Raw genomic sequence first — 24,246 nt, 5'->3', positions numbered from 1 at the left:
AGTGTAGACACCTGCAGCTTAGACAGGTGCGGCTTATTTATGTTCAAAATAAAAGTCTTTGTCAAATTCAGTGGGTGCGGCTTATATTTGGGTGCGTTTAATAGTCCGGAAATTACGGTAATCATTAGCGGATGCGCGTTACTTAGAGTATGTGGATCGATTTCTCGTCCAAAGAAATAAATTTTTTTCCAGTGCATCGTACTGCATTAAATCAAATCGAAATAGGATCACGTGCCTCATAATAGGGGTGAATTGTATCACAAACATTTTTTACATTGAAATTTTGTGACAAACCCTTTGAGGACTCACTTTAGGCATGACGCTCTGAAGCATCGGTGCAGGACTCTGTTGAATGGGCATGGGTGGAAGAGCAGTCTGCGTTGGTAGCGGGACAGAGGTCATGATGGTGCTCGGAGGGTTGCAGTCTGCAGGGCCGATAGGAAAGGGCGGACCCAGCTGGGGGATTGTAGGGGGGACACGAGGGGGTAGAGCTTGCTGCAGAGCCACTTGTGGAGGGAGAGCTGGAGGACCCGGTATGGGTCCTCTAGTCTGTGGCCCTGGTCCGTGATTAGAAATACCACGAGTCTGAGGCGTCGTTGATGGGGAATCCAAACCAGGAGGTCCAGGGGGCTTCAGGTTCAACCCTTGAAAGAGAGAGAGACACAAGAGAGGTTAATGTCTGGCAAATGACTCAAAATTGCACACAGAATTGAGCCCTTATTCACAATACGCTACAATGTTTTAAATGCTAAATGGAAAAATACATCCCTTAATTTTGCCCGGTTTGGAGCCAAAATGTCAATATTTTAATATATTATGAGCAAATTCCTTCACCAAAGTTAATAAAAACTCGTGAATTGAATCGCAAACGTTAATCGTACTTCAAATAACGGTGACCTAGTTGTATATATAGTTAAATGGAAAAAAAAAAAATGCTGCAAAAAAGAAAAAAAGAAAAGAAAAAAGAAATCGTTATTTGAGAGATCTGTGTACCTGGGTCCCTCCTGCCCCGACCACGGCCCTTAGGAGTCATGACTGCAATCTCATTCTCCTCCTGTGGCATTTCCGAAATCTTCTGGAGGAACAGTTTCTCCAGTGCCTCGGCCATTAAGACTATGTCATCCCCTGCCTGTAGAGGGCGATACGCACTATTAACAACCCACACACCCAGTGAGTTTCAGACGAGATTTGGGATGAGGGCAAGGATGAGATGGACCGTGCCGGTTACCTTATTGTAAATGTAGCAGTTGGTAAACATGGTGTTGAAGTCTTGAATACATTCTTGGGCGTTGAAGTAGAAGCTGTTCTCGAGTCGTTTCTTGATTGTTCCCATGTCCATAGGGTTTTTAATTATCTTATAATAGTCCTGAAGGAAAAGAGGGAAACAGTGACGGTGGTTACGAGAAATCATGAGCCGTGTGCGAGTAAGAGGCAGTGAAGGGGGGGTGGGGATGAGTCACTCGAACACAAACCATCATTATACCTCAGCGTGGTTCTGAGAACTTTAACCTTGCTTAATCACCCGTGTTTATTTCGGTCCTCCTGACAGCTGACTGTACGATGAACCGCAATATACTACAGCGCTCCTGAATTCTTACTTCTGATTGGTCGACACAGCGGAGATAGTAGTTCCAGGTGCAAGAGCACTCAGGACACACGCCTGAAAGAAGTTGTCGTAAGCGTGCGAGAAATTCTATTCCGGTTTTTATTTCGATTTTAATGAGAGATATTTTGCTGAGTGCGTCATTGTGCTGCTACCTTAAGAACATTTTTGGATTTTATTCATATTCTGTGTGGTGGTCAGTTCGCAGCATTGGCTGTGATTAATCTTTTCCAGTGAGTTTTAATTGATTTTTACATTTACATTTTACGCACTACTGAGTAGCGTATCGCTTATAACATTGTAGGCTGTAACATGGACTGCATATGCAAGTGATTACAAAAAGTTTGAAATCTGCTGTGGCATAAAAGCAATAAAACTCTGCAATGCCGATTTTAGGAAATAATCAAATGGGAAACCTCACGTCGTCATTTTCCTGCAGCGATTTAAAACTAATGTAAATGACGTATTATTGTGCTGTAATTTCTATTATGTCTCGAACAATGTCAGCTCGACTTTTACGCATCCAAACAGAGAAAAAGATTAGCGTATTGCCGCATTGTGTAATATACCATTCACACATAATACACGCGTTCCGATTGACCTGAATTTATAGAAAGCAGAACTGGATTGTTTTAGTTCCCCAATATTATTCCATTTAAAAATTTTAAAAAGCCTAACGTCAAGCTGGCGAATATTAAGGATTATTAATCAGAGAAGGAGCAAGAATCGTATAAACGCCCTTCCCCGAGATCACCGAGAGACCATTCGCTCGTTACTTGTGCTGCAGTGAGCGGTTTATGGGAGTTATGGGAGTGCAGCTAGAAAAAATGGGAAAATTCTTTTAGTCATCTTGTTCGCAAAGTTCACTGTTTAGTCATTTGGCTCATCGAGGGCTTGAGAACAAGCTGAAACAAAGACTGATATCGCATTTGATAAGGCATTTGTTTAGTTTCAGCTGATTTGTTTCTTTTTTTGGCTTATTTATTATTATAATTTGAATATAACTGCAGTAAACTGACGTACTGTTGATCGATCTGACTACTGACAATCATCAACAACTAACTTTTTATATACTAAAATACACTACAGTGGAACCTCGATACTCGTGACCTCGATACTCGGCGACTTTTCGTTTGGAACTGGACTAAGAGTAACTTGTGAAAAATCTATTTCATACTTGACACAAACTTGTACTAATAAATGACAAATGTTTTGCCCCCCCCCCCCAAACAGATACCACAAAATTTGAGGCGTGCAATTGTATTGGACGTCTGTGGACGTGCATAGTGTTGAACTTTCTCTTCACTTGAACTAGGAGACCCAAATCTGTTTCAGTAGGTCAATGAAGATATGCTTTACACATGGGTTGGAGTAGAAGATCTCTGGCTAAAGATCTCTGACCTCATCTAGAGCTGAAATAATTCCTCGAGTAAATTGAATTAAAAAAAAGACTATTTATTATTTTTTTAAAAGTAATTTAAATTGTTTTATTTGTTGTATGATTTTTATTTATATATCTGTATTTTGATGTAATACGGCAATTAATTGCACTAAATAGATTTTCCACAGATTTCAGCAATAAAAATGTTATAATAATGTAATAAAGATTTCCTAAAAAGGAAACATTACTTGTGGCCCGTCTTATTTTCTCTTAAACTTTCAGTATTCAGTTAATAAACAAACTACTTTTGATCCGATTACGTGATTAATCGATAGCAGCTCTGATCTCAACCCTATTAAACATGAATCACTGCACTCCAGATCTCCTCACCTCATCTACATCAGTACCTGACATTACTAACACCCTTATGAGCACAAATCTCCACAGATTCGAGTGGAACATCGAGAGAAGGTTATCTGAAGGTATCTACATTTGCTTTGTACCCTGGCATGAAGGACATTAAAATTCAGCAGGATGAAGATCAAAATAAATGCATGACTTGAACACTCACAGGTAAGTTAAGCTTTACTGCATCGACGGGAGCCTGGAAGGGCCACGAGAACTGGTGCTTCCATAAGTTCTTGAGCACCACCTTGAGCAGGTATTGCAGCTGGTTGGTCTGGCGCTTGGGCCGTGCTGCATTGAGGACCTCTGGGGGAGGGGGGTTTAAGAGGTGAGAGAGCTGAGACTGGGACTGGGGCTGCCCCTGACTGCTGCTGCTGCTCCCTGACATCGGTGCGGCGTCCAGACCGTCACCCATGCTAGTTGGACGAAGCGCGGTCACCGGGGCGGGTGGAGGCGGAGGTGGTGGAGGTGGATGAGGAGCAGGAGGGGCGACGGGACACCACTCGTTCAGCCTCGAGCCAGGTGCGGCCTCTGCAGGGAGAGCGCCGCCGATTCCATTGCACTCCTCGCTGGGATCTCTGTTAGGACACAAGAAGTGTGTGTGTGTGGGGGGGGTGTTAATGAAACTCCTTTAACCACTCGTTTACAGCATCATCCTTTCACACTGACTGTTTCAATCAGCCAGACTGTAAACACTGACCCACGTCCTCCTGCACTCTCTCTCTCTCTCTCTCTCTCTCTCTCCACTTAGTTCAAACCCCAGCGATGACCCAGACATGTGTAATTATCGTTCGGGGTTTGTCATAACACTCCTACGCACTTCAGGTAGGAACGAGCCGAAGAGATCTAAAAGCGTGCGTGTGCACTCGTACAATCATCGCTCTCTAAACCCATCACTGGAAGTGTGTGTGTATGATCTTCTAAAGCTTGCTTCGAATAGATCCCTTTCTTTATTTACTTTTATTTAAAGGATGATTTTAACGTATGACTGCAGTTCTTTCTTTAAAATAACAAACTCGTGGAAAAACGTTTCAAGAATCTACAATGTAACTGTAACAAAAAATTTGATAAAAAGTATCAGGTGATTAATTGAGTGGTTAATTCTCTGGGTTACTAATCAGAAGGTCGGTGGTTTAAACCCCGGTATCACCAAGCTGCCACTGTTGGGGCCCTTAAGCAAGGCCCTTAACCCTCTGTGCTCCAGGGTGACCCCGAGCTCTGACCCCAGCTTTCAGGTGTTACGCATGAAATGTAAAACTTGTATTACTACATCAAAAACACACACAAACACGTTGTTGGCCACCAGACTTTTTCCCCCCAAGCTGAGCATCGCTAAACTTTCACTTCCACAGAGCTGAAAAATAAAATCCCTTTTCCGTCTGTGTTACGATCCGAGATTCACCCCAAAAACAGAAAGCTGATTGGCTGTTGGTCTCGTTTTGTAGTCATAATACAGAGGAATTATATTCGGACTCGCCAAAAAAAAAAATAATAATAAAAAAGAAGGACCGAAACACCAAGAAAACAAACCAAAACCAAAAACTGTATTGCTGCAGAAGCATTTCAGAGAGCGTTCGAGGGAGTGTTACATGGACGTCGCAAAAATTGAGATTCTTTTAGAATTGTGGACTTTTTAGGAGCCCACGGAAACCCGGGCTTCCTAACGTAGCTGTTCTGGGTGAAGAAACAGTTTCACCGTGCTGTAAAGTCGATGCAACAAGTATAAAGCACATTTTACCTTTTTTGTTTTCCTTTCATTGGAAAATAATCTACTTCACACCTCCCTGAGCGTTTATTTCTGACAAACCCTTGTGACCGTTGCGGGTGACATTTCCAAGACTTGCTCTGACTGTATGATGGAAAACGGAAAAAAACAACAAAAAAAAACGTTAAAACGGAACGCATTCGAATATAAACGAATGCGTTTTAATAAAATGTTTTCTTCTATGTCCAATGTGGAGGAGAAAAAAAAAAAGAAGACAAAAACACAAAAGCTTTCATGAATTGGAATTTGCTCCGAAACTCAAGAAAATCTTTGAAATGACATTTCCGTGGTCCATGTTTTTCCCCCACCCACAAGTTTCAGTCTAAAAAATCCCAGAGTCACAATGTGGCAATTCAACTACAAACAATGATGCAGCAGAAATACTACGTCTAGTTCACACCACCCGTCCAACCCGTGTGACTTAATCGAACGCGACCCGTCCTGTAAGTGATGACTGAGAAAGCGTGGTGTGGAACTCTTGTCCGAACAAAACACCAGAAATGTGCATCTGTGTTGATGTGCTGAAGTCTATGGGACACTAGATTGTTGAATGAAGGAGCCTCGGCGTGGCGTTTCATTTCGGATCATTTTGCAGATTTCTATTTTCCGCTTGTGTTTTTTTTTTTTTGTAAAGTGAGTGTAAAGGGTGCTGGTCGAATTAGCACATGACGTCGCTGCATTAAGAAAACTTAAACGTGTTCAAGGGTGCAAAAACCGTTCACGTACGACACTGCAGAGACTCGTCACGCACGTTTCGCGGACTTCCGACGGCGTTTTATGTAACCGCGTAAAATAAATTGTATTGGGACACCTGACTTTCCCAGCCAAATGTGGTTCATCTCCAAACGGCTGGAGTCACGCAACGTATATGACGTCTTTGGAATTTGGAGCAAAACTCCAGCTCCGTGAAGTTAGGCGTCACATGGGTTGGAGTGGAAGATCTCCTGCTATACATCTATAAAACACTACTGAACATGTTTAGGATGAAATGTGAAAGTTGACTGCACCTCAGGCCTCCTCACCTCACCTACAGCAGTACCTGACTTTACTAACTCCAATGTTTCTGAATGAATCTCACACTCCAAAATCTAGTGGAACATCTTCCCAAAAGTGTGGAGGTTCTTATAATAGTAAACAGGGACTAAATATGGAATCGGGTGTTCAAAAAGCACACAATCTCATGCTCAGATGTTCAGAAACTTTTGTCCATATAGAATATTTCCTTTTATAAAATCTATAATGGATAATTTGACAGATGTTGATGCTTGCGGCAGGGTTCCTCCTTCGTACATACATGTTTATATTTTCTATAAAGGTTTAATTCGTCTTTTTTCGGCTGCTCCCATTAGGGGTCGCCACAGCAGATCATCCGTCTCCATACCCCCCTGTCCTCTACATCTGCCTCTTTCACACCAACTACCTGCATGTCTTCCCTCACCACATCCATAAACCTCCTTCCTGGTGTCTCCATCCTCAGCATTCTCCTACTGATATACTGCTGATACTGACCCCATGTCCCTCCTCATGTCCAAACCATCTCAATCTCACCTTCCTCACCTTGTCTCCAAAACGTCCAACATGCGATGTCCCACTAAAAAACTCATTTCTAATCCTGTCCATCGTCGTTACTCCCAACAAAAACCTCAACATCTTCAGCTCTGCTACCTCCAGCTACGCCTCCTGTCTTTTACTCAATGCCACTGTCTCTAATCCATACAACATCTCAGATCTCACCACAGTCCTATAAACTTTCCCTTTCACTCTCACAGATACTCTTCTATCACAAATCACTCCTGCTATCACTCTTCTCCACCCACTCCACCCTGCCTGCACTCTTTTCTTCACTTCTCTAACACACTCTCTATTACTTCGCACTGTTGACCCCAGGTACCTGAACTCCTCCACCTTCTCCACCTCTTCTCCCTGCAACTGCACCACTCCACTGCCCTCCCTCTCATTCACACACACGTACTCTGTCTTACTCCTACTGACATTCATTCCCCTTCTCTCCAGCGTGTACCTCCAGCTCTCCAGGATCTTCTTAACCTGATCACTACTCTCACAAACAGACGAAATTGTACAAAAAATAAATAAATAATAATAATAAAAAAAACCCAAAGAAAAATAACTAAATTAATGCATGTTTATGTTGGAGTTTGTTCTAAGATCATTTCACATCGAGCAAAACGTGAGAATTGAAAGGAAAAAAAAAAACGGCGTTTCACAGAGGTTGCGTCTGCGAGTGGATCTATGCAGCGTGAGACAGCATTTCCTGCTGGTCGATTGTGGTGAGCCGCACGGCTTCCAGCGAAATCTACTACGATATGCTACATAGGACCAGTGAAAAATGTTCTCCCAGAGCTGAAAACAGGCACGTATATCGGTACAAGGTGAAGTTTTCTCGTGTACGTCACGTGGTTCCTGATCAAAAGAAAAAAAAGACGTACTGAATAATTCTCTGCAGGAGTCTACAGGAAGGATGGAAAAACGGAAGTGCGTTACATTGACTGACGGTATCCAGACTTCGGCACACACGAGCGTCACGCGTTAACGTGAATTTCAAACACGGATCTCATTCGTCATCCTAATTGTTAGCTGTCGAGCTGTGAGAGTCTAAATGACCTCGCTGTTAGGTTACTGTAAGGAGCATCTGATATCAGAACAAGGAAAGAAAGACTGGGGTCAAAATGTAGGGTCAGTCATGTTACAACACCCCTGAAGCACAGAGGGTTAAGGGCCTTGCTCAGGGACCCGAAGATCATCAGCTGGGCGATTCCTGGGGCTTAAGCCCCACCGACGTTCTGATCAGTAACCAGGAGGCTTAAACACTGAGCTATCATCTAGCTGAGATCAAAAGGAAGAACGAGCGACAAAAGAACGAATGAATGAGAGAAAAAATAAAAAATCCATACCCGATCTCAGCTTTATGGATTTCACTGTAAAGAAAGAAAAAAAGTGTATATTTGGTTGCATTTCTTTTCAATTGAAGTCACAGACCCGGTTTAACATTCAGAAGGCCGTGTTTTTATTCCTCAGCTAAAGGAAAATAAACCGTTTGGCTCGACTACTCGATTTACTCAATCAATAATTCACCAGCTAACAAGCCGGCATGTCGCTCCGAGCCCTCGCTCCAGAGACTTTCATCAATAATTATTAAACAGCGTTAGCGCCTGCACTGGTACCACCGAGCAATAAATAAATAAACAAACAAACAGCGGATCTATAGCTCGGTCTTCACCTCTACCCAAAACCCAGAAATGATGAGATAAATACAGAATCGGGTCTGTTGATGACGAGCTGTTGAGGGTGCGCTCAGGCAGCTACACGAGGCTCGTGAGTAAGACGGATAACGTTGCAGTTCCTCTCGTCAGTGGAAGCGGTGACGGATCTCCAGCTCTATATTTAAACCTCTGCATGATTCAGTCAATTAGCTGCCTAATGGAGTTACGTAAGGCAGAGGTGGCGTTCCTGAAGCTTCTGGTCTAATTGCTGCAGGTTTCGCGTTGAAAAGTCACAGAAGAGCGCCAGTTGGTCTGTAATGTACCTTACAAAACTACTTTATCCATGGACACAGTCTGGAGAAGAAAACCAAAACAAAGCCACACCGTTTCACCATCATCTCTAAAATTGCAGCAGGCTTGGAGCCAGATGTTGGAGAGCTTCTGCAAGCTATTTTTGACTTTAAACCAGGTGCCATTTCTTTTAGTAAAAGCAGACGATGTAGAAGAAAACCATGAGAAGACTCCAAGCAAAACTAGAGTCTAGCAGGAGAAAATATACTAAAGAACATCTCAATGGAGGACAATTACACCTTTCATGGCAATGTATTTTAAACGCACTATATACCAACTTTTCCATCAATATGAGGTTCTTCCCCAAACACCAAATATGCTGCTGTGATTTTATTTGTTAATTGAAGATCCCTTTTTGAAAGATCGCTTTAAAACACTGTATTGCCAAAAGTATTGGGACACCTGGGCATCAGTACGGTATGTGATTTTTGAGCATCACATTCCACATTTAGTCCCAATGTGCTCTTCTAATTCCCTCCACTCTTCTGGGAAGATGTTCCACTACATTTTGGAGTGTGATTATGGATATTTGTGATCATCAGCAACAAGGGTATTATGAAAGGCAGGTACTGATGTAAGTGAGGAGACCTGGGGTGCAGTCAGCGTTCACATTCATCCCAAAGGTGTTCAGTAGGGATGAGATCATAGCTCTATAGCAGGCCAATTAAGATCATCTTCAAAGCATGTAAACCAGATCTTCAAGGAGCTCACTTTGTGAACAGGGGCATCACCATGCTGGAACAGGATTTGGGTTTCCAAGTTCAAGTGAATGCAAAATGTTATTAAAACGCCATCTAAAGACGTCCTGTGCAACTGAGTGCCTCCGGTTTTGTGGTAACAGTTTGGAAGAGAACCTCATATAACAGGTAAGGGCAGGTGACCCAATACTTTTGGAAATATAGTACTATAACATGTCTTGGTGTTGAACTTGTGCACCTTAGATCCTACATTCAATACGAGTCAAATACTCAAATAGAATTTGAATCAGATTTTTTTTACTCAAGACAAATTGGAATTGGTGACTTTTACTGCATTAAATTGTTTTGCATTAATGTATTTATACTTTTACTGAAGTTTGATCTTCAGGGCATGTTTACACCTCTGGACTTTACAGACTAAAAGCATTGTGAGACCTGGTTTTCCAGCCATATGTGGTTCTTCCCCAAACTGTTAGCACAACGTTAGAGACGCACAATTGGATTCAGAATCATGATATTTTCCCTTCACTTGAACGACGAGACCCAAACCAGTTTCAGCATGATTGTCACACAGCCAGCTCCATGAAGATCTGCTTTACGTGTTGGAGTGGAAGATCTCCAGCAATAGAACTCTGAACCCTTACTGAACACCTTTGGGATGAATGTGAACACTGACTGCACCCCCAGGTCTCCTCACCTCCCCTACATCACTAGCTGACTTTACTAAAAAAATAAAGAGTTGAGAAAAAGACAATGTAATGAGATAAAGAAAGAACCAAGAGGAGTTAACTGCAATTAGAGGAAAGAAAGAAGAAAAAGGCAGTGGGGAAAAAAAAAGTAATAAAATAAATACACTTGAGGAGAAAAAAATAAAGAGCACGCAAAAAGAGCAACATTTAGAAAAATTTATTAAAAAACAATCTAAAAAAAACAGCTAAAAAAAAAAAAGCAAAAAGGAACAAGAAGAAAAGTAGAAAGTGAAGAAATAAGGAAAGAAAAGAGAGTAAAGTGTTTACGATGAGGTGAGCGGCTGTAATCACATGCTGTGTGTTAATGAAGTGTAGATATAATGATTTAAGTGGAAGCAGCAGGTAAGTAATGAGTCGACACCGCTGCCTCGCTCTGCCTCGCCTCAGCACGTGAAGCAGCAGTCACTTGCTAAGCTGCTGAGTCGGTGTTCTGTACGCGGCTAATTAGCACTTTGAACATTTCCGTGCAGCTTATCGCCTTTGTAATGTCATTAAAGTGTCATAACGGCACTGCGCCTCATGCCAGAGTGCAGCAGTGTGATCGGGGTGGGGTGAGGGTAAGGTGGGATATCCCCTCTTTCCATCACAGCAACAGGAGCCGATCATGTGCCCCGGTGAGCTTATGTATGCAGAAAAGGGCTGATAGCGTTTCGGTAAGCAAACAAAATATGAGACGGGAAACAAACTGCAGAACGAAATAAGGGTTGATGGCGTTAATTTTTCTTCAAAGATCCAGTACATATATACAGTGAGGAAAATAAGTATTTGAACACCCTGCTATTTTGCAAGTTCTCCCCTTTAGAAATCATGGAGGGGTCTGAAATTGTCATCGTAGGTGCATGTCCACTGTGAGAGACATAATCTAAAAAAAAATCCAGAAATCACAATGTATGATTTTTTAACTATTTATTTGTATGATACAGCTGCAAATAAGTATTTGAACACCTGAGAAAGTCAATGTTAATATTTGGTACAGTAGCCTTTGTTTACAATTACAGAGGTCAAACGTTTCCTGTAGTTTTTCACCAGGTTTGCACACACTACAGGAGGGATTTTGGCCCACTCCTCCACACAGATCTTCTCTAGATCAGTCAGGTTTCTGGCCTGTCGCTGAGAAACATGGAGTTTGAGCTCCCTCCAAAGATTCTCTATTGGGTTTAGGTCTGGAGACTGGCTAGGCCACGCCAGAACCTTGATATGCTTCTTACAGAGCCACTCCTTGGTTATCCTGGCTGTGTGCTTCAGGTCATTGTCATGTTGGAAGACCCAGCCTCGACCCATCTTCAATGCTCTAACTGAGGGAAGGAGGTTGTTCCCCAAAATCTCGCAATACATAGCCCCAGTCATCCTCTCCTTAATACAGTGCAGTCGCCCTGTCCCATGTGCAGAAAAACACCCCCAAAGCATGATGCTACCACCCCCATGCTTCACAGTAGGGATGGTGTTCTTGGGATGGTACTCATCATTCTTCTTCCTCCAAACACGTTTAGTGGAATTATGACCCAAAAGTTCTATTTTGGTCTCATCTGACCACATGAATTTCTCCCATGACCCCTCTGGATCATCCATATGGTCATTGGCAAACTTAAGACGTGCCTGGACATGTGCTGGTTTAAGCAGGGGAACCTTCCGTGCCATGCATGATTTCAAACCATGACGTCTTAGTGTATTACCAACAGTAACCTTGGAAACGGTGGTCCCAGCTCTTTTCAGGTCATTGACCAGCTCCTCCCGTGTAGTTCTGGGCTGATTTCTCACCTTCCTTAGGATCATTGAGACCCCACGTGGTGAGATCTTGCATGGAGCCCCAGTCCGAGGGAGATTGACAGTCATGTTTAGCTTCTTCCATTTTCTAATGATTGCTCCAACAGTGGACCTTTTTTCACCAAGCTGCTTGGCAATTTCCCCGTAGCCCTTTCCAGCCTTGTGGAGGTGTACAATTTTGTCTCTAGTGTCTTTGGAGAGCTCTTTGGTCTTGGCCATGTTATTAGTTGGATTCTTACTGATTGTATGGGGTGGACAGGTGTCTTTATGCAGCTAACGACCTCAAACAGGTGCATCTAATTTAGGATAATAAATGTAGTGAAGGTGGACATTTTAAAGGACGACTAACAGGTCTTTGAGGGTCAGAATTCTAGCTAATAGACAGGTGTTCAAATACTTATTTGCAGCTGTATCATACAAATAAATAGTTTAAAAATCATATATTGTGATTTCTGGATTTCTTTTTTAGATTGTCTCTTTTACAGTGGACATGCACCTACGATGACAATTTTAGGCCCCTCCATGATTTCTAAGTGGGAGAACTTGCAAAATAGCAGGGTGTTCAAATACTTATTTTCCTCACTGTATATCATTATCTTCTCTCACCACAGCAGATCATTCGTCTCCATAATTGCTCGGTCCTCTACATCTGCCTCCTTCGATCCAACCACCTGCAGCTCTTCCTTCCCCACATAAACCTCTTACTCTACCTTCCTCTTTTCCTTCTGCCTGGTGGCTCCATCATCAGCATTCTTTTACCCTATACCCCATGTCCGTCCTCTGCACATGACCAAACCATCTCTCACCTCGTCTCCAAAACGTCCTACCTGCACGCTCTTCTCTAATCCTGTTCGTCTTTGTCACCTTTGATGTAAGATATTAGTGTATACTGTATATCAGGGGTGTAAGAACATATTGTTACCGGACAGTATCGTGATATTAAGTTTGGCGATACTGTATCGATTCTCCAAAAAATGCAATGTCTATATTTAAAAAATAAAAAATCATACAAGATTCATGACAGTTGTTTCATTTGGAGTTTATACCCAGACCGCTAGATAGACAGCAGTTTTGTTCTGTCTGAACTGAAACGTGACCAGACGTACCAGCACAAGGGCACGCCACTAACGTTAGCGTTAATGTCCACCTGTTTCCTGTTTCTTTTAATTTTGATGATTTTCTCTCACATTTAACAAAAACCCACCAAATCTAATCTAATCTAAGCATTTTAATGGGCAGGTTTAAGCTTTCAGGGTAGAAGCATCATTTTGGAAGTAATTCATGCAAATGCACTGTGTTCTGGATAAATAATTGTATTTTTATGGTGGTGTGTTCTCCTAAACGTTTTTCTGAAAATCATAAACTACTCCTAAAATACAAAACATCCCAACGTATAACCTTGCCTACAGTTTTACAAAATATCGTATCACAAACCCTGTATCGAGGTACGCATCGTATCGCCCGGTTCTCGCCGATACACAGCGTTACTGTATATGTATTTGCTAGTGTTCCAAATCGCTATCATGTTTTTTTTTTATTTTTTACTAAAGTTGGCCGATAAACAGTCCAACAACTTTCCATGGGAACCTCATCTGGGGAATTTCGGAAAAGATTTTGGTTTGGTCATCAGATGACACGCATGCAAACTAATTCAGATAGATTTTTATACAAATGGCGAACTTAAATGATAATTTTGTTGCACAAAAGCTTACACACGACACAATGTAATGTTTATACAACATTTGTGTAATATTTATGCAACTCGTGAATTTTCCGACATTGCTTTGTTTCTGTTATGAGGGTCAAACGGTGCGTGTAGGGGGTGTGGCCTCAGTCACCTTGCAGTAAATTAGCATGTGATTGATGAATGTCCAGGATATAAATTGCATTAAATGTGGTTGTTTTGAACAAAATTATCCACTTAATGAACTACACTTACAGTACAGACAAAAAGTTTGGACACACCTTCTCATTCAAAGAGTTTTCTTTATTTTCATGACTATGAAAATTGTAGAGTCACACTGAAGGCATCAAGGGCTATTTGACCAAGAAGGAGAGTGATGGGGTGCTGCGCCAGATGACCTGGCCTCCACAGTCACCGGACCTGAACCCAATCGAGATGGTTTAGGGGTGAGCTGGACCGCAGAGTGAAGGCAAAAGGGCTAACAAGTGCCAAGCATCTCTCGGGGAACTCCTTCAAGACTGTTGGAAGACCATTTCAGGTGACTACCTCTTGAAGCTCATCAAGAGAATGCCAAGAGTGTGCAAAGCAGTAATCTAAGCAAAAGGTGGCTACTTTGAAAAACCTAGAATATGACATTTTTCAGTTGTTTCACACTTTTTTGTTATGTATATAATTCCACATATAATTCCACATGTGTTCATTCATAGTTTTGATGCCTTTAGTGTGAATCTACAATTTTCATAGTCATGAAAATAAAGAAAACTCTTTGAATGAGAAGGTGTGTCCAAACTTTTGATCTGTACTGTATCTTCCCAGTTATGGGCTCCCATGCAATTTTTATTATTGGTTTACATTTCCATGAATTCCCATGTATTCCTGTTAAATCCCATTAAAAGATTTATGTTTATGTTGTTAGAGATTGTTAGTGCCAGGACAAGAGCTACTGTTCATCAGCGTGACCTTGTACTTGTGGAATTTAAACAACTGAGCACTTTATCCAGTGTTATATAATATTAAAAATAATAAAATAAAAAGTAGATTTTAAGCTGAATGTTTTCATACAGAAAAACCTGGATATCGAGGTATAAGTGTGTATTTACAAGCCTGAAATTGTACCAATCGGGTATCTCGTCGCTCTTCACTATGAGCTGCTACAGATATCGAAAGAGAAATAATTGCTTAGGCTTGCCATCGATCTTATCTGCAACTGCAGAAAACATTTCACAATTGTAAAACCGGTTTTCTGAAGCCAGCGAGAGAAAACGAAAGGAACCGGCGAGTGGAAAGTGTGGAGAAACCTGAATGTAATGTGACGTCAAACTGAAACAGGAAAAACTGCAGTGTAATGGTGAGACCATCGTGATGCCCCTGATGTTCTCTGGCATTCAGAGCTACGCTTGACGCATTGGTTGCTACATATGCTTCGACTCCAGACACAGAACTGTAACGTGTAGCAGTAAAATGTAAATCCCCCCCGTCAGACGTGCTGAAGAGCGGCTGAGAATCTAAATGCAGAAAGTGTCGAGTCGATGAACTGGTTTGAGTCAGCACAAAAGTGTTCGAAAGGAAACTCTCGTCTTTCAGAAAGAGACTGGATTCTGTAAACCGCCTGCGTTACGGGGACTCGTTCGAGAAGTTTTGCTTCGCTCGCTGATGAAAACAGGCAAACGCTCAAAAACTTTTCACCGACCGGACCGGCGAAGATCAATAGCGGGACTGCTGCTGACGATGCAGAAGAAAGATCTGGCCGTGTTTTTATGCTGCGACATCGATTCTGCGTGTTCTTGGGATTGCAACATTTTGTACTCTGAAGCTCACACCCAGAAAAGTGTAGCAAAGAAAAAAAAATAATAAATGAATACATAAAAACGCTTGATTCGAGACCGAGATGGATATGCGCAGGCTAAAACAGCAGCAAACTGAATATGTGAAGCTGGAAGAGGTCAAAAAATTATTCTATTAATTCCAACTCTGAACTCTGACCTGCGAAACTGGCATCATGACAGATGGACAGGAACCTGATAGGACATGGTGTGACATCAAATACATGATGAAGGAATACTAAGGCGCTGCTACAGGGTGAAACCCCTGGAAATGGATGTTTTCGAAAACGTTCATTTTTAGTCATGTGGTGGTGCCTTTCCTCGTCGTTGCCGCAACGTTCCGAAAGCGTCGGAAAGTAAACAAACGGCAGGCGGAATTTTTTTCGCCTGCGCCAGCGTTTTTTTCCACGTCGTTTTTGATTTATCTGGTGACGCGGTGGAACGTTTGGCCGTTACGTGACATTTCCAAATTGTACACTGCGAGCTATTTATAGAGCTGAAAACCAAACTATCAAGATGCACAAGTCAAGAGCAGCAAAAAAAAAAGGAATCTTATCAGCGTTTTCTGGATAAAAGACAAAAAGAAATTTCAGCGACAGGAGCTATTAACTTTGAAAATTATCTTTTCGAAAACGCTCGCCGGAGTGGATACGTCTGAAACCGGTGTTGACGGCTTTTTTTGGTCGTTGGCGTGACGTTTCAAAGAGCCGGAAATGAAATAATTGAATTGCCGTTCTGGCAGGCGGAAACGACGCGGGTCAAAGCGTCTCACAGTTTCCTTGTGCGGGATGCAGGGACGTGAGCGTTTTCAGACGTTTCTTAAATGTAACCCGAGGACGGGATAAAAGTGGGCGTTAAACTGCACGCAGACATTCGCAAGATTGCTGCTGCTGCATCCCGTGGTTGTCTACATCTGGGGTCCCCAAACTACGACCCCACATTTAGAACACCACCAATTCTATTTTAAATATACGTTTCACTAAGAAAAGGTCTGCTTTCAAACTAAGATTTCTCAGTAATTAATTAAAATTTGTTCGATTCACCGACAAACAAAAAAACAACAACAAAAAAAACGTTTTTGTTTTAAAAAATCTTTTAAAAAAAAGTAATGCTCATTTTTCTGTACGGTGCAGAACAAAAAAAAAAAAAAACATCCAGCATTAGGAGGCAAAATAAATATATTTAAAATTCTAATCAAATCTCCACACCACCACTGTTACCCTGTTACTCCGGCCCCCGTCATTTTCTGTTCCAGAGCGACTCGGACCAAAATGACGTGGCCTCCACAGATAAAATGTTGGGGGACCCTGTGGTCTACAGCATCGCTTGAATTCGGTGGAAACATGCTTCATATTCCTTATGTTTGTTTGAGCTGGCTAAGAAAGTGATGTCATATGAACAATATCATATGTTCATCATGAGGATTTTGCTTCTCTAAAAAAAAAAAAAAAAAAAAAAACCCTCTAAAAAAAATCAAGTCATCTGGTACTAAATTCTGAGGACGTGAGGAAAAAGTTTTGATAAAAGTTCTGATAAGTACCGGTTTTCCTTTTTATATTGGTGGTTTTCACTCGAAACCTTCTCATGCAGCCTTCAATCCCATCTAGAAGGTCCATTTGCACACCAGTCCTTCAGGATCTTCTAGGATCATAAGCTGTGGTTCATGACGACAATCACGACACTCGTTTTGCTTGAAATTCAGACGGTCGACAGATCCGCGATCATCAAGTAACGAAAGTGTTTGAGGGCCAGTCAGACGTCAAAACCTGGTGGGTGCGACACGATCTGCGGATCTGAAGTTTCTAACCGCGTGAGCGAACCGATCACACACTTTCCTTTTGTTTATCACCAGACCATACGTGGGTTTTTAGATAAATATCAGACTGAAAACAGGTTCCCACACAGTGAGTTAATGGACAGTCGAGTGGGCCGGTGCTGTGAAGTTTCCCCTCATGATGCTCCCCGTAATCAGAAACAAACACACACGGCAGCGGTGACAGGAAGGAGCGTACAGGACGTTTAATCACCAGACAAAACTGCACGGAAGAGTCTTGGCTCGAAAGGACTGCGAGATTTCATGCAGCGCTCCGAAATGTTCACAAACTGTACTGCAGAAGATCAGAGACCGGTTTCTGCTGCTGCTGCAGAATAACAAACTGCTCATGGGCACGATGACATGGCTCCCGTGATTAATTCCGCATAATTGACTGCAATGTTTAAAGATCGGCCAAAAGTTATATATTTTCCTAGTGACAGAAGAAGAGAAACCCCTCCTCCTCCCATAGGGTTCTCAAGGCTCGTTCCGATTGGTCGGAATTTTCTCTAACAGTAGCTCGGATACGTATTGGGACACTTTTTTTGCACCACGTGCGGTTCCTCCCCAAACACAATTGTACCCAAAAGTCTTTGGATTCTGGAGCATGAAATTTGACCTTCACTTGAACTACGGGCCCCAAACCCGCTCCAGCATGACGACGCACCTGTGCACAAATCCAGCTCCGTGAAGATCTGCTTTAACGTGGGTTGGAGTGGAAGATCTCCCGTTATAGAGCTCTGACCTCAAAGTGTTTTCCAAAAAATAGAGAGGAGACTTTTTTCACTATATGCCCAAAAAGTATCGTGAGACCTGATTTTTCCAGCCAAATGAGGTTCTTCTTCAAACGGCTCCCACACGGTTGTATATGTGAAGGATCATCCTGCTACAGAACTACTAATACACACCAGTCATCCTCACCCTGTCCATCAGAATCTCACACAGGTCTCCAAAAGCACACTCTGGAATCTAGTGGAACATCTTTCCAGAACAGAAGTATCTAATTCATCGAGTTCAGGTTTATAAGGAAAAGAACAACTATGGAAGGAGTGTCTAAAATCGGTGCTTTGTATTGTTGCATAGACGAAAAGCAGAATGAATCATTTCATGAAAACAGTAGATGTACTTTTATCTTAAGTTAGTCTTAATGTTAGTCATCATCTCTGGCTCTCAGGAGGGTCTAAAACATCGGAGTATTGAGAAAAAAGACACACTGTTTACTAGACAGAGAACAGCAGGGAGGCTTTCGGGGGGGAAGAGGAATGTCGAGCGACGTGCCGAGGCTCTGATACGATACGGACAGATCGCTTCTAAACCGCCCACTCGGTCTGCACGCTAACACTATTAGCCTTTAGCCCCGGGCTGTCCGAAACGCACAGTTTCCAGCTCATCTCGCTTTTCTCTCACACACACACACACACACACACACACACACACAAAGACCGTTTGCCTCTGACTAACCGCATTCTTCATGACTCACCTTGTGATGAGAACGGTAGGCGGATCACATGACCGTATATTCCACACCCAGACGAGCGCCAGTGAAAAGCACGAGAAAGGAGGAAGTGAGCGTTTTTTTTTTTCTTTTCTTTTCTTTCCTCCCGAAGCGAGATTACTGAGCAGGGAAATAAAACAAGGGATAAATTCTACTCTTGCCTCTCGCTAAACGTCGTGATCGTATTGCTAGGGAATTTGTTTTCAGAGTTTTCACACGATTTAAAAAGGGATGGACTGAGTGTAGAATTCAGGGTTGTGATGATGAAGAACTAGCAGAAACAAAATCATTCAGTTCCTATGGAAACACTCCCGAAAACACTTTGGGTCCGTCACCGTCATCTTTAAATAGATCGATACTTTTTTCTGATTTCATGTCATAATGGTGGGAACACGTTACAGAGGCAGATCCGATCTCGGCCAATCCATGACCTCCGAACATTAACATCTGCTTCCACACATTGAATCACTTGCCCTTGAATATAAACAAATTACAACAACAACAAAAAGGTTACAAATGTAAAAGTAACAAAAAGGCAAAAGGTTCAGCCGGGGCAACTGAAAAAGTAAAAAAAGAAGACTAACAGTTACGAGGGCTCTGCCTACCAAACCCGAGAGCACAGAACTAACTGGAAGTTCAAGTAGGAGCAGAACGAGCGGTGTGTCCTCGAGTGACCCGACATGTCACACAGGCTTCTTTTAAACGTTATTACGTTGCAAACGAAAGGCAGAATTCTGGTAAATTTCTGGAAACTTCCCACGGAAAATTATGGGGGGAACTTTGGAAAAATTCCAAGTTGGAAACTTAGCAGGAATTTAGGGGAATTTATATAAATTGTATACAAACATTTCCTCTGGTTATAAGCTGCATACACACAACATGCATGCAAACATATTTATGATATTTATGACTTACACAACAGCTTACACACGGCACAAGGACGTTTTAAACATTAATGTATGTAATATTTCCGTAACTCACGTGAATAATCGCCAAGATGGACATTTTCTGAAATTGTTCTGTTATTGATTCAATGAACGATGTTTCTGTTATTTAGGGATGAATGGTGCGTGTAGGGGGTGTGGCCTCAGTCACCCTGCAGTAAGTGTGCATGTGATTGATGAATATCCAGTATAGAAATTCAATCGCATGAAATCTGGTTGTTTTTAATCAAAAATATCCTGCAAGATTTTTTTCCCCCCCGACTACAATAAAGTTCCCTGTTATAGGCTCAGCTGCAATTTTGTAAATTCCCAGTTTGTTTCCATTAATTCCCATGGAAAGTTGCCAGTCTTAAAAAAAAATCCTGTAATTTTCCAACCCTGTTTGATTATGCAATCAAGATGATTTGGGATTTAAAAAGATCTAATCAGCTCGCCAAAGTCCAGATCAGTACCAAAGTCAAGAACCGTAACTTTGCTGAATATTGCGATTCGGAGCACATTATATGAAGGTTTAGTGCTCTAAAGATCCGTATCAGTACCTGAGAATGAACCCGAACACGACTGGCCTACTCAAGAAGAGGGTTTTTTTTTTTAATACTGCACTGTTTGTGTTGAGATTCATTCAGCTTTAAGACTGTTAGTATTCAGGTACTGATGAAGGTGAGGTGAGGAGGCCTGGGGGTGCAGTCAGCATGAAACATTCTAATATAAACCATAATATGTTTATATGGACCGTCTGCTGCAATGGCTCGGGACCACAGGTTGAATTTAAGCACCCATCACTTTTCCAATGATGGAACTGTAATGAATGGACATTCGGTGCCACCCAGATGAGGAAGTGTTCTCATTAAGGTTTTTTCTTCTTCTTCATGCCATCTTAAGGAATTCATAAGGGATAAACATACTTTTATAACCACATCGTCTCTACAAAGCTGCTTTGAGACAATCACCAATGTTACTCTCCAGTGTTACAAGTGATCTACAAATTCAATTTATTGTATTGTTCAAATGGAGTTGAGGGTCAGAGCTCTACAGCAGGAGACCTTCCACTCTTCCAACCCATGTGTCACAGATCTTCATGGAGCTGGAGCTTTGTGCACAGGGGCATCGTCATGCTGGAGCAGGTTTGGGTCTCCTGGTTCAAGTGAAAGGAAAACGTGATGCTCCTGCCTCCAAAGACGTTCTCGTCATCTTAACAGTTTGGGGAAAGAACCACTTATGGCTGGAAAATTCAAAGTGCCCCAATTTTTTCATCCACATCGTGTAAATTGAAAGGGTGTTAATAAACCGCTGGCCAAAACCCGGCTTAGAAAAGGAAAAAAAAAAATAATGCTGCTTAGATAAAAACCATTTGGGATTTTTTTCGCACAGAAATGCTGTTAGTTCTCATTATATATCCAACACGTGACCGAAGAAACCCATAACCAAGATTTTCCACCATGTTCGTTTCGGAGTAAACAGGTTTAATGGCACAGTCTGTGATTTCTGGTGGAAATCAGCTGAAACCAGACGTTTTGAAAAGATAAAAAGCCGCACCTTTTCGACACGACCTGACTTGGTTATCGCTCAGGGTTGTCCTCTGAGCACGAGGTGTCATGACTCGGAAGAATAAAAAGTGCTGACTGCAGCTTTAAGGCAAAAAAAAACTGCATGGATAATGCAAGAACAGCAGCACTTAATACTTTTAAAGGGATTTGTGCCTGCGAGGGTTTTCAGACACGAACATCGTAAATGAAGAAAAGGAAATCTGCGAGTGAGACGGTGAAATCATTAATCCCAAGTCCAACCATCGTTTTTGCACATGATGATTTAAATCTCCGGTATTTAATTATTGGTGCAGTTTTTTTGTATATATAATTACTTTACATGACCTGATCTATATAATTTAATAAGAAATGACTGGTAAGTACTGCTGCTGCTAACGATTATTTACATGATCATCTATTGAACCGATTATTTCAACGATTAATCGAGTAATCGTATATGTACCTTTAAAATTATTATTATTATTAAAGCGCAATACTAAATATACAAGAGAAAATAAGACTGTCTCTTACAATGAACAAGTAATTTGTTTCCTTTTTAGAATTTTTTTTTGCTAAAATTGCACAAGAACAAAAAAACCTATTTTCTGTAAAAACCCATTTAGTGAATTCTATTGCCATATTACATCAAAATGTACCGTAATTTCCGGACTATTAAGCGCACCCAAATATAAGCCCCACCCACTGAATTTGACAAAGATTTTTATTTTAAACATAAATAAGCCGCAGGTGTCTACACTGAAACTAATGAACTTTACACAGGCTTTAACGAAAGACAGTGTCTGTTACACGGTGTAACGGGTGAAATATGTTGTGGCTCCTTTAAGAGCAGAGCGGCATTTTAGGAATAGCCTGGCGTCGCATTTTTCCGCTATAACTGCATGTGTGCAAGACCGAGGAATATGTCCAGAATTATTTTCTGATGCTCATTTCAAAATTTCTTTGACTAACCCGTAACGCTGTTGCCAAGAAAAATAAAAAAGGCACGAGTTTTGGAAACCTGTCTGTGCTTATATGATTTCTGTTGCAACTATCCCATGCTATCCCATGACCCAGACTCAACGCGTTACCACGGCTTGTATCTAAACAGTAGCCGACCAAGAAAGTCATTGTTCACTGTCTTCCTCCTTCCTTTCACAACTATTTCTCTCGGGAGTTTATCTTTTGGCATCGTCGTGCGTTTAAAAATCACCACTGGTGGAAGTTTTTTCTCCCGATGCCGTGCAGCTCAGAACACAGATGAGGTGCGTTTTTTCGTTTCCGCTCGGAAATTTCATTAGTCTAATGTTATGGGGTTCAGTTTTTTGGCTTGAAGTTTGTGAAAACGGGAAATTATATATATATATATATATATATATATATATATATATATATATATATATATATATATATATATATATATATATATATAAATAAAAAAATGTATATAAATATAAACATTGAAAATCATTAATACAAAGTTCTACAGATTGTCTGTGGAAAAACGCGACGCCGTGTGACGGGAGATGCTTGTGGTTTAATTCTGATTAGTTTGGTTTATGCTCCTGATTTGAAAGCCATAAAACCCCAGAGAGAAACTGTACATCCCTGTACAGACTGTGAAGGAAACACACCAAACAAAACCAGCCTGCTGCGTGACCTGATGTTCTGACGGAACAGGTTCGATCATTGGAGCAGGCGCAGGAGCGGGCAGGATGCTACGTGTCTGCTGTTTACCACACGGAGTCATGTTTGTGATGAATCGACTTGCTGAATCACAGCCATGTACAGAACTACAGATGACTCATGACTCGGAAGAATCAACACAGGATGACTCATGATGTCATGATCAGATTCTACTTCACAGAAATGACAAAAATGCGAACTAGAATTTACTCATAATATACACCAAAAAAAACCAAAAAAAAAAACAACAACTTTACTGCCCTACCTGAAGTAACTCAAATCAACCCCCGGATGCTTCTACGAGATTTTTCCACCGATGTTCTTCCTGCGTTCTTAATCGTAGACCGAAACTGCCTGCGCTGACATCCTCTGCTCGCAGGCTTTATTCCCGATTGACGAGACACACGAGATGCTGCTTGGATTAAAAAGAGGGTTTTTGTCGTATAAAGCACACGCTTGCGAATTTGGCCACGATTCGGTCGCCTGAGACACGTTTGGAAAATCTTAAAAGATTCCTTTAAACCCGGTGCTAAAACCTGTAGTCATTGATCACTGGTTTGATGTTCACCGACAGACAGCTGATTAAAAAAAAAAAAACGATTGCAGTATCTATTACGCTGCAGCTCATAAAAATCCCCAACACAGTCCTAAGACGGTGATAAATACGTATTAATAATCCTTTTAGCATGCAGTCGGACAGCAATCACACGGAAAATAGTTCCGGGTCGATCCTCCATTGGGAGACCAGTGATTGGGAGTTGGAAAAGAAAATATACTATATGGAGAGACTTCTATTTAATGTTTTGGAATAAATGGAGAAACGTATTTAGTTATGGAGGGAGACCGACCTCATCGTTTTCATCGTTTTTGTTTGCTGCTAGCTACCAGAGCGCGGGTCTGGTGTTGGTGATTGATGACGCGAAACTTCGGACGGGGTTTATTTTGGACCGACGTTACGCCAAGTGAGATCCTACAGTGTGATCATGTTCATACAGTCCAACAATCAATCACAAAGGACAGCTGTGATTTCAGGGGGTTGAACACCCATTGGGTTCTTTTTTCCTTTCTTTAAAAACGAAGTCTTACTGTTCAGCTTGCATCAAAATAATAATTACTGCTATAAAACTGAATCCAACTCTTTTGTCTTTTCCTCTGATGAACAAATCCGCCATCACGTGGGTCTGTAATCCTTTCTAAATACATGAGCGTGCAGTTACGTGCCGATTAAAAAAGCTGCGCGTGTATTAACCCCTGAGCGTAAGATTGGTATGTGCTTTTTGAACATCCCATTCCACATTTAGGGCCCGTTTGCTGTTTCAGTAGCCTCCACTCTTCTGGGAA

The 24,246-nt window shown here is 41.6% G+C and overlaps 1 protein-coding gene across 13 annotated transcripts in view; it reads right to left on the bottom strand.

The window, feature by feature from the left end:
• The window catches only part of brd4 (bromodomain containing 4), a 52,617-nt gene that overhangs the window by 10,543 nt on the left and 17,828 nt on the right, over positions 1–24,246 (bottom strand). For all 13 annotated transcript variants that reach the window (XR_014530681.1, XM_083524314.1, XM_083524306.1 and 10 more), the window contains 4 exons: positions 3,556–3,967; positions 1,229–1,366; positions 994–1,129; positions 310–644 (listed from right to left, as the gene is read on the bottom strand). Coding sequence is in view for 12 of the 13 variants with exons in the window: in XM_083524310.1 (XP_083380436.1) it covers positions 310–644; positions 994–1,129; positions 1,229–1,366; positions 3,556–3,967 (1,021 nt within the window). In the remaining variant the exon portion in view is untranslated. The remainder of the gene's footprint in view (positions 1–309; positions 645–993; positions 1,130–1,228; positions 1,367–3,555; positions 3,968–24,246) is intronic.

Source organism: Silurus aristotelis (genome assembly GCF_946808225.1).
Source record: "Silurus aristotelis genome assembly, chromosome: 21".
Classification (NCBI taxonomy): Eukaryota; Metazoa; Chordata; class Actinopteri; order Siluriformes; family Siluridae; genus Silurus; species Silurus aristotelis.
Note: the sequence above shows the minus strand (reverse complement) of the source record. Positions and strands in the feature narration are given on the sequence as shown.